Source organism: Carettochelys insculpta, chromosome 4 (assembly GCF_033958435.1).
Source record: "Carettochelys insculpta isolate YL-2023 chromosome 4, ASM3395843v1, whole genome shotgun sequence".
Taxonomy (NCBI): Eukaryota; Metazoa; Chordata; order Testudines; family Carettochelyidae; genus Carettochelys; species Carettochelys insculpta.
The window spans coordinates 80,706,182-80,717,028 of NC_134140.1; the positions used below are offsets into that span (position 1 = coordinate 80,706,182).

The 10,847-nt window shown below is 41.0% G+C and overlaps 1 protein-coding gene across 1 annotated transcript; it reads left to right on the top strand.

Annotated features, from left to right (window-relative positions):
* Nucleotides 1–771: 771 nt before the first annotated feature.
* FGA (fibrinogen alpha chain) lies at nucleotides 772–10,847 on the top strand. Its single transcript, XM_074991891.1, has 6 exons — nucleotides 772–858; nucleotides 3,464–3,592; nucleotides 4,143–4,326; nucleotides 6,587–6,732; nucleotides 8,330–9,455; nucleotides 9,835–10,847. Exons 1-6 carry the CDS (start codon nucleotides 808–810, stop codon nucleotides 10,542–10,544), a joined length of 2,346 nt encoding a protein of 781 aa, XP_074847992.1. The 5' UTR covers nucleotides 772–807; the 3' UTR covers nucleotides 10,545–10,847.

Sequence of the window (10,847 nt, forward strand, 5' to 3'; positions counted from 1 at the left end):
GCAATTTGAAAATAATGTAAAACATTTCCTACCCAAGTTCTCTTTTTCTCTTTAATTTACATTATATTGCAGCAGCCAAATAAAATAAAGCACAAAGACAAATGTATTATGTACCGAACAAATACAGTTCAATTCTAAAAATGTGTATAAAAATGTGGGTAAAAATGTGTGTAAAAATGCTCTTCAGTGCTTATGGGACTTCAGTGGATATTTTGTGTGAGTAAAGCGTGCAGGACACAGAGTCATGACATTGGCCGAGCTGAACATGGGACTTCCATAAAAACATCTCTCAGTACTTAGTTTATGTTGATGACCATGCCTATCCTGAATGAACATTTTTTAGACTATGATCTTGCTTTCTTTACTACACTAAGTATTCTCATTGACCTCAAGTTCACAGAGTGTAATCATACAATTAGGGACAATTTGAAGATTTTATGACTGTTTGATCATGCTCTTTAAATACCAGATTTGCAACATGAATATCTTCTGGTGTTAAGTGCTGCTGGATATTTTACATACATGTTATTCCAAAATCTAGTTACCAAAAACTAAGCCACAGAAAATTTCTTTCATGGAATGTGTGTTCCCCCAAGGCTGACATTGCACAAACTTAACTAGAGCAAACACACTCAGGAGCTTGTGCAAGAGGCTTTAGGTAACCAACTGGGGTGGGCTGCGTGTGACTCTGCAAACAGAAGAGAATTTAATGATTAATTGAAGTGGCCCATGAAGGTTTAAAATGAAGCAAAAAAGCAAGTGGAAGCAATCCTTTCTGTCAGACTCCTCCTCACCCTGCCACCAAAGATGATGCCACTGAGGATCTTGTGCACATGGCTGTGCCTCAGCATAGTCTGGGTATGATTTCACTTTATTTTTACTCTTTGGATGTTTTGGCTTTCTTTTTCAAAAAGGGGCATTTTATTGAATGAATAGTCACACAGCAAACTAAAAAAAGAATACTTGTTGGTTATGACATAGCTTGAAAAATTCACAGGTCCAAGCACATGCGCACAAGCCTACCCCCACCACTTCCTCACCAGCCCTTCCTTCTCCAGTATCTTCTGCATTTTACTGTCTAGCTCTTTCCCCAAGAAGCGCTTGAGCTTAATTTTGCTGGAAGTGTCTGACAAAGCAAAGAGGCTAATGACCAGTAATCAGTAGCTTCAGAGGTGAGGTTGTAAGTCCTTAACCTATTCCACTGCACCTAGAGACAAAGGTTGTTAGATGGTATCAGGCAAACTCTACTCTCAGTTGCACCCCTGGATCCCAGTTTCCTTCAGTGGGATTCTCTGGGTGTAAATGAGGCAAAATTTCGATCCTATCTTTGCTGTAGTACCTAAGCATAGGATAAAAATGTTGCCCTTGATTTCAGTGGCAGGATTACTAGGCTGAAAGGGAGCTAAATGTGTGATATCTTTTTCAGTAAGAAGAGTGGTAGCCTTCACTCCCAGCAATGCTAATTTAACATGGTTGTTGGCTAGTTTAAGTATCAGCCTGTAATACTGTGGTAAAATCTTAGCTACACATTTCCTTGTTATGCTTGGATGAAGGAAGTCAGAACATGTAGAGGGATCTGATGGAACAGAAAGAGTGAACTTGGAGCTATTACAATCTATCACATACTTGTATGTAACATGAATATTGAAAGGCCTATGAAACATGTTTAAGAACTTGTTTTTGTTTTACTCATTAGATCAAAGATATATTTGTGGCAGAGCCCCAGCTGCTAAATCAGTGTTAGTCTTTTCATTTTAATGACATTACCCCCAATTAAGGCTAGCTGAGGAGCAGTCTCTGGGAGTTAAAAACTCCCCCATCTCTGAGTTAACTTTTATTCCATTTTGATAATAGGTAATATGTTCAAAAGAGCCCGATGACCTCTGATATACCACCAAAGAAATCTGTACCCTTTGTTAGAGAAATAAAAATGTTGCCATGCCCACTTTCCTGAACAAAGACTAGTATGCCAGGTCAGAAATCCTTATGAAATTTTGATTTAGAATTAGTTAGTAAACAAGGACTTTTTCCTCTTGCAGGGTTAAAAAAAATCTTGGTGTGTTTATCTCCTCTTTCAAATACCAATAACGTATTATTTGTGCTATTACTGTTGTTGTAATTTTCCTGTGCTTTTAAAGATATGCCTTCCAAGTGTTATAAGCATGCAATTTAACATCAAATTTTGACCCTCACAATTAAAAACCACCAGAAATATTGAGAGATCACCACATAGCTTTTCTATGCTCAGTTGTAGCTTATAGACTATAAATAGAGGTTTATTTTAGAAATACACTAGGGCTTAACTAAAGGCTATCAACTCAGTTTAAAGAAGTTGGTTTTATGTAAACATATAATACTTATTAAATGTATGTTTAATCATTTCTATTATTAAGCATATCTTTGGGTTCATTCAAATACCATAGTCATCTGCTTTAACTAGACTAGAAGGAGAATCTTATTTCGTAGAATCAAACAAGATTAGGGTAGGAAGAGAACTCAGAAGGTTATCTAGTCCAACACTCTGCTCAAAACAGGACAAACTAAATAATTCCAGTCAGGGTTTTGTAGACCCTTGACTTCAAACTTTCTAAGGGTAGAAATTCCACCATCTCCCTAGACAACCCATTCCAGTGTTTCACCACCTTCCTAGTGAAATAGTTTCTCTTATTATCCAACACAGCTCCATTCTCTTTGGAACACCGCTTGAGATATCTGAAGGCTGCTATCAGATGCCCTTTCTGTATTCTTCTCTTCTGCAGCTTGAATAAGCCCAGTTTCCTCAGCATGTCCTTATAAATGATCCCGAACCCCTAATCATTTTCATTGCCCTCTACTGGACTCTCATCAATTTGTCCACATCCTTTCTGAAATGGGGGGGTGGGCCCAAAACTGGACACATATCCAAAATGTGGCCTCATCCTTGCCGAATACAGGAGAATAATCACATCCCTCAATCTGCTGAAAATGCTCCTACTCACACTGCCTATATGCAGTTAGCCTTCTGGGCAACAAGGGCATTCTGTTGACTCATATTCAGCTTCTTGTCAACTATAATCCCCAAATCCTTGTCTGCAGAACTTCCACTTAGCCAGTCAGTCCCTAGCCTATAGTAGTGCATAGGATTCTTCTGTCCTAAGAGCAGGGACGCTGAACTTGTGTTTGTAGAACCCCAGATGTCTTTTGGCTCAATCCTCCAATTTGTCTAGGTCACCCTGGGCACTATCCCTAGCCACCAGCATATCTCCCTCTCTCTTGCTCCCCAGCTTGGTGTCATCCACAAACTTGCTGACCAAACAATATCATTTCATGCAGGGAGCTTATGGAATAGATTGCTTGTACTGACTGATTGTATTTGTCCACATGCATAAATCTGCAACACGTTAACTATTTCACAGAAAGTTTTATTGCACTGCCACCTGTGAAACGAATCTCATTTTTGATTTTTTCTCTTGCTTCGTGGCAGGCAACAAATGAAGAAAGCACATTTCTGAAAGAGGGAGGAGGTGTGCGTGGCCCCAGAGTAATGGAACATGCAAGTCAATCTGAGTGCAAGCAGGATAAGGGGTGGCCAATCTGTGCAGATGATGACTGGGTAAGAAAAGAAAGGGAGACGCAGAAAGCTCAGCAAATCCCTGTAACTCAAATGGACCACAGGCTGACTACCCTGCCTTGGTGCCACAAACATTTACTAAATATATGCCTACATGTTGGACTGGACATGGTATATCTATGATGCATCAGTGGTCCCAGCTGTTTCACCCACTTTGGGGAGAAAACTGCTTCATGGGCCAGCAAAGGCATTGTTACTTGTTTTCATAGGAACAGTCCTACAACCAGAATCCACTGTATCACCAATGGTGCATTCATTATCGGATTTTTAGAGCACCTAGACCCCTGGTTAGTGAGTTCCGAAAGGTGGTCTTTTGAGCACCAGTCCTGAGTCTTAACCACAAGCCCATCCCTCTTCCACTAAAAAAAAAATTGAGCTAACAGCGGAATGAGTGAAAAATAAAGGACGTTGGAGGTGGAACCAGGTCCTGAGCTCATTAGGGGGCTTCCAGTCTTACAGAAAACTTGGAAGTCAAAATATTAAAGAAATATGTATCAATATGATATTTATCTTTCCTTTTTGCTCATTTTAGGGTCACAAATGTCCTTCGGGCTGCAGGATGCAAGGGTTGATTGATGAAACAGATACAGATTTTCATCACAGAATACAAAGAATTAGGAGCCTGTTGTTAGATAATGAAAGCAAATATAAAAAATCCAATGTGCTAACTGTGGAAGCAATTAACATCCTGAAAGGAAATCTGGCCAGCGCCCAGGGTAAGTGTCAATGTATGGTATTCTAAAATACATACGAAAATTATGTTAGCTTCTGCCATATGCTAGTTGAAAGCATGTTTAATTTGTGCTTCTTATAAGATCACCATGATTTAAAGCTATTGGGCCTGACTCTTCAGTGGATTGCACCAGTTTTATGCTAGTGTAATTAAGTAAGTAATGCAGTAGAATATTAGGCCTATCACTTTAGGGCTTGTACTTTATTCCTTTTTTGCAATAAGTGAGATTTGGGGGTGCAAGAATTGCAGGAGTGGGCTCTAAATCTACAACTGAATGAAATACTTCAAACACAGACCTTAGGGGAGAGAAAGCTGCCATTGACTATGGCAGGGGCAGGATTAGAATCACAGTAACATTTTACAGTAATGATCTTCAAATACTTTAATGTACATGGAGCTGAATGCTGTAATACTACTGAAGGAGAAATTGTCATTGTTTTTTTTTAAAAAAAACCACCTGTTCTATTACCAGAGTTTTGAGACAGGCTCTGTGGACATGGGGAAGTCAGTGGATGTGATATACCTTGACTTTAGCAAAGCTTTTGAAACAATCTCCCACAACAGTCTTGCCCATAACTTAAGGAAGTATGGACTGGATGCATGGACTATAAGATGGATAGGAAGCTGGCTTGATGTATGGGCCCAACGGGTAGTGGTCAATGGCTCAATATCTGAGTGGTGGTCAATTTCAATTGGAGTGCCCTAAGACTCGGTTCTGGAGCCAGTGTTGTTCAACGTCTTTATTAATGACCTGGATGAGAGGATGGATTGCAACCTCAGCAAATGTGCAGATGACACTAAGCTAGGGGGACAGGTAGATACATTGGAGGGTAGGGATAGGGTCCAAAGTGACCTGGATAAATTGGAGGATTGGGCCAGAAGAAATCTGATGTGGTTCAACAGGGAGAAGTGTAGAGTCCTGCACTTGGGACAAAGGAATCCCAAGCATTATTATAGGCTGAGGACAGACTGGCTAAGCAGCAGGGCAGCAGTAAGGGACCTAGGGGTTATAGTGGATGAAAGACTGGATATGAGTAAACAGTGTGCCCTTGTAACCAAGAAGGCTAATGGCATATTGAGGTGCATTAGGAGGAGCATTTCGAGCAGATCTAGAGAAGTGGTTGTTCCCCCTACAGCACTGGTGAAGCCACATCTGGAGTATTGCGTCCAATTTTGAGCTCCCCCAGTATAGAAAGGAAGTGGATGTGCTGGAGCAGGTTCAGTGGAGGGCAACAAAAATTATTAGGGTGTGGAACACATGACCTGTGAGGAGAGGCTGAGGGATTTGGGCTTGTTTAGTTTGCGGAAGAGAAGACTAAGGGGTGATTTAATAGCAGCCTTCAACTTCCTGAAGGGGAGTTCTAAGGAAGATGGAGACAAACTGTTCTCGGTGGTGACAGATGACAGAACAAGGAGCAATGGTCTGAAGTTACAGAACGAGAGGAGTAGGTTGGACATTAGGAAAAACTACTTCACCAGGAGGGTGGTGAAGCACTGGAATGTGTTGCCTAGAGAAGTGGTTGAATTTCCATCCCTAGAGGTTTTTAAGTCTCAGCTTGACAAAGCCCTGGCTGGGGGCTGATCCTGCTTGAAGCAGGGGGCTGGACTCGATGACCTCATGAAGTCCCTTCCAGCCTGAGGATTCTATGATTGTATGACTGTTGCTGAATCATTATAGAAGAGAATGCTAAATTATTTTGAAAATATGTCTGTTTCCTTTTCAGACTTATACTTTTGCACGAAAAAATTTGTGCAACAGCAAAAATTTGCAGTTTGTATCTAATTTTATATATCTAGAATCTTAATTATTATAATCCATGTGTGTCTTAACCACACAAATTCCAAGTTTATTTCCATTGTTTCTTTATTTAAAAAATGTTAATGCTCTCCAACAAAAGGAATCAAACTGTGTTTGTTTTCTTTCCAGACCTAACATTTCAGACACACACTAGGTTCCTTTCCTTTATTATTTTACACACCCAGTTAATATTCAGTAAAACTAAATGCAATATTGCTTATTATCAAAAAAGACAGGTCAAACATAATAATGAAACTCTTAAATATTGTCCGAAAATCTTGTGCCCAATATTATGATATGCATATTCATTTAAAATCTTAAATGGATCCCATGTTAACTTGGATCCCTATAAATATATTCTTTTGTATGTGTGCATGTGTGTGTCTTCTGTTTTGGGGGGGAGATATCTTGCACACCGCTTATAAGGGCATGTTTTCTGTTCCAGAGAGTGACAGTAAATATGGGCAAGTTTCAGAAGACCTGAGGAGGAGACTTGTGACATTAAAGCAGAAAGTTCTTGTGCAAGTAAACAGGATTAAATCACTGCAAAACAGTATTCGAGACCAGGTTGTGGAGATGAAACGCTTGGAGGTAGGTATCATCATTTCCCAAGCACAGCTACAAAAATAGGATCTGTAAATCTTTAAGTCTAGAGCAATTGTGAAGCTTAAAAAATGAATCAATAATCTCACAAGCTTGACCCTCAGCCCAAGCTCTGCATATATGAGACAGATGTCTCCTCAGACTCTGATAGGCTTTGTTTCTGCTCAGTGAGGCTCAGATCCTCCCTTGTAGGATTTTCAGATACTCCTATGGACTCGTCAGGATTGTTGGCTCTCTATAAGTCATTGTCTGTGTAGTTGCTCCTCTTGTGTTAGTGAGAGAGCTTCTGCCTACTGCCTTCTTTCAGGTGGGAAACAAGAATAGTTAGTACATTTCACAGCTCCTTCTCATGGGGCTGCAGCTAGTGAGAGACTTGCGGGGGGCAGCTACAATAGGACAGAGTATCTATAAAAGTATCTTGTCTCTCACTTCTGGGCTCTCATAGCTGGAGTATACTCCACCTATTGTTGTATTAAGAGCCTTGGCCTTTTGATTAGCTAACTGAATGGATGACAACACAAGATGGTTGGAAAGGGGCAATAAGACATGCCGAGGAGTAAAATCAAAATGATATCCTGCCAAAAAATAACCAAACTCACTAAGCAGTGTGAGCAACATCATTTTGAACCTGGTGTGGAGGTTGATGCTTCTTTTCATCAGTGTATCCTTTGTACCCATCATTCCCACCCACCATTATGCATACCAGTAGAGGCATGTGATTTTTTTGGACAGGTACCATAGGTTAGCCTGCTCTACTAAGGGGGCCATTCCCACCATTCTGCATTGCTTTGACTAGTAGCTTACTCCAGAAGAATCCTACAGAAATCAGTCATCATCATCATCAACAACTATGGGCTCAGGGCCCATTGGTGTCCGATGCCTCCCTCACTATTTTTTTCCACCTTTCCCCGTCCAGTGCGGTGGCTTAGTTTCTGCAGACTAGCGCCACACCAATCTACTTTATTGTCTACCCATTCTCTGTGGGGTCTGGTCCCTATTCAAACTGTCCATTATGCCCAATACCAGGGTCTTGATTTTTCATTCATTGTTCATTCTGCAGATATGCCCAAATAGTTGTAACTTGCATTGTATAACCTTCTGCAGCAGGTTCTCTTTTGGCTGTATCTTCCTATATAATTCCTCATTGGTGATCTTCTGCATCCATCCTATTCTCAGGATCTTTCTATAACAACTCCTCTGAAATGCCAATATCCTTCTCTTCAAATCTTTTGTTATCACCCATGTCTCACATCCATACAACTTGCAGCTCAATACATGTTTTCCAGATGCTCAGCTTTGTTCCTGGGGCCACATTATTCAGTCTCAATAAGAATGGAAAAAATTGGGCAAAGTAGGGATGAACCATGTGTTAGCAATTATAAATGCTGAAACTTGCAACAGGGCTTTGGTGCTTCATATTTAAAGACTGAGATTTGGAGTGGCCCAAGTTTGATTGTAGGCTGATACACAAACCATTGACTAGGAATGGGCTCTAGAATAATGGCCAGAGCTCTCACTCTGAAGCAAAAAGATAGCTGCTTGAAAGAGTCAGGAATAAATGTATCTCTTTCTATGTTTTATCCAGGTTGACATTGATATTAAGATACGTGCCTGCAAAGGATCCTGTGCTAAAAGTTTCAATTACCAGGTGGACACAGAGAGCTATGAAAATATTCAGAAGCAGCTCACTCAGGCCAGTTCAATCAATCTTCAGTCTGAATTGGAAACTAGTTCCTTGAAGGTGCTGAAAATGAAGCCATTGAAGGACTCTGCTGTTCCTGGGCATTACAAAACTCTGCATCTGTCAGAAACCCAAGAACTAAACATTCTTGATGATGTTGTAGCAGTTGTGATGAGTCTAGAAAGGCCAGAAGCAGAGGCAAAAGGCTCCTCAGTAGAAACCTCACATGTTTCAGTAGGATCAGTGGCAGGTGGAGGATCACGTGATGGCAAAATAGTGATCTCCGATCATGGAAAGGAATCTGATGGTTTGGGAGACAGACATAGCACCTCTATAGTCCATCGTACATGCACCAAAACTATCAGAAAAAAAATTATCACTGGTCCTAGTGGCGCTAGAGAAGAGATTGTTGAAACAATGACTTCACCTGATGGTTCTGACTGCTCCCATTTTGAAAATTTAAGGAAGGAAGAAGAAGCAGGGCATGGGGGCACCTTCAATGTCAGAGTGACCTCTCAGCGCGGGTCAGTAGACTTACCTAGCTTACACCCAGAGTCCGGAAAAATTTTCACCCCAGACCCTGGGTCCAGTGATAGCAAATTCCATACCACCTACACAATCACTAGTGGTACTGACCAAGGTACTAGAACTGGAAGTTTTAGCAGTGGCAGTGGACGTTACAGCAGTGGTGGAACTGGTAGTCTTGGAGGGTCGGAGAGTTTCACTGGTCTAGGGGACTGGGAAGAGGATGTCTTTGATCCTCAATTTGACCCATCTAGGTTATCTTCAAGCAAAGTTCAGAGTGGCAGTTCGACCCGTTTCGAGACCAGAGTGACCAGCAGCAGTAGCAGCTCTACTAGTTTCAACAAAGGTGGCTCCACTTTTGAAACCAAATCGCTAAAGAGACAAGCAGTGACTGAGGAGTTAGGTGGGTTGCAACACGATGAGAGCGGAGAGGATACCCCAGACATTCGGGCACGCAGCTTGAGAACAGGAGGAGAAACGCTTGGGAGAGTCTACACTGGGACAGGTATCCATTCACATGACTGAAAATAGACCCTGAGGTAGCAGAGCCAGATTCAGCCAACAGTCAAACTGACACACTGGTTACACTGCAATCCATTTAGTCTGATTATACATTACAAGCAATGAGTCTGTTGCCATTTCGGATAGGTAAAGACAACGTTTTGTATCAATAATTGGATGCTAAATAAATTGCATAGAGAATGTTATCTGCACTTTAAATTACATGTAAACTCTACTTTTTAATATTGCATGGCACATTTCCTGATGTAGTCCAAAATATGGTTAGCAAGTTCCCCTCAACATTATTACTGTTTGGATTCCCATGAGCCTATGTAAAGTTTTACCGATAACTTCTGTCAACTAGATCAACTTTTTTTTTTTAGACTGTGATGATATCCGCCAGAAACACACTTATGGTGCCAAAAGTGGCATTTTCAGAATCAAGCCAGCAGGATCTGATAAAGTTTTTTCAGTTTATTGCGACCAAGAGACCACTTTGGGAGGATGGCTTTTGATCCAACAGAGATTGGATGGATCAGTGAATTTTAACCGGACCTGGCAAGAATACAAGAAAGGTTTCGGCAGCATGGATGGCAAAGGGAAAGGAGAGTTCTGGCTGGGCAATGAAAACATACACTTACTGACCCAGAAGGACACTGTCCTTCGAGTCGAATTAGAGGACTGGGATGGCAATGAAGCTTATGCAGAATATAACATACATGTAGGTTCTGAGTCCGAAAGCTATGTCCTCAGTGTCTCTGCTTATGAAGGGACCGCTGGGGACGCACTGGTCACAGGCTCAGTGGAGGAAGGTAGTGAATACACAGCTCATGCTAACATGAAGTTCAGCACCTTTGACAGGGACAGCGACCAATGGGAAGAGAACTGTGCTGAAGTGTATGGAGGGGGCTGGTGGTACAACAACTGTCAAGCTGCCAATCTCAATGGCATTTACTATCGAGGAGGCCAGTATGATCCAAGGAACAATGTTCCTTATGAGATTGAAAATGGAGTGGTGTGGATCCCATTTAGAGCCTCAGACTATTCTCTCAAAGTTGTTAGAATGAAAATCAGGCCCATAGAAACCGAGTAGGCGAACCACAGTAAGACAGGGTTTTCAATTATTATTTTTGTTTACTGAACCTCAAAATACAGAATGTACCTTTACCCTATCAAACTGAACACAACTGAGACACATTTGTGCTTTAAAAATAAACATAGTTTAATTTTAAATCCTTTCTTCCTTCTTCTTATTCACAACCAAGATGGTTTGGAAAAAATCTTGTTTCATAATTTCTTTATAAAGGGAAATAAAACTGTGAAATTATAGCAAGTCTAGCTCTTTACAGGCTTTCAGGAATCATATTTCTGCTAGGAAAAAATGCTTCTTCACGGA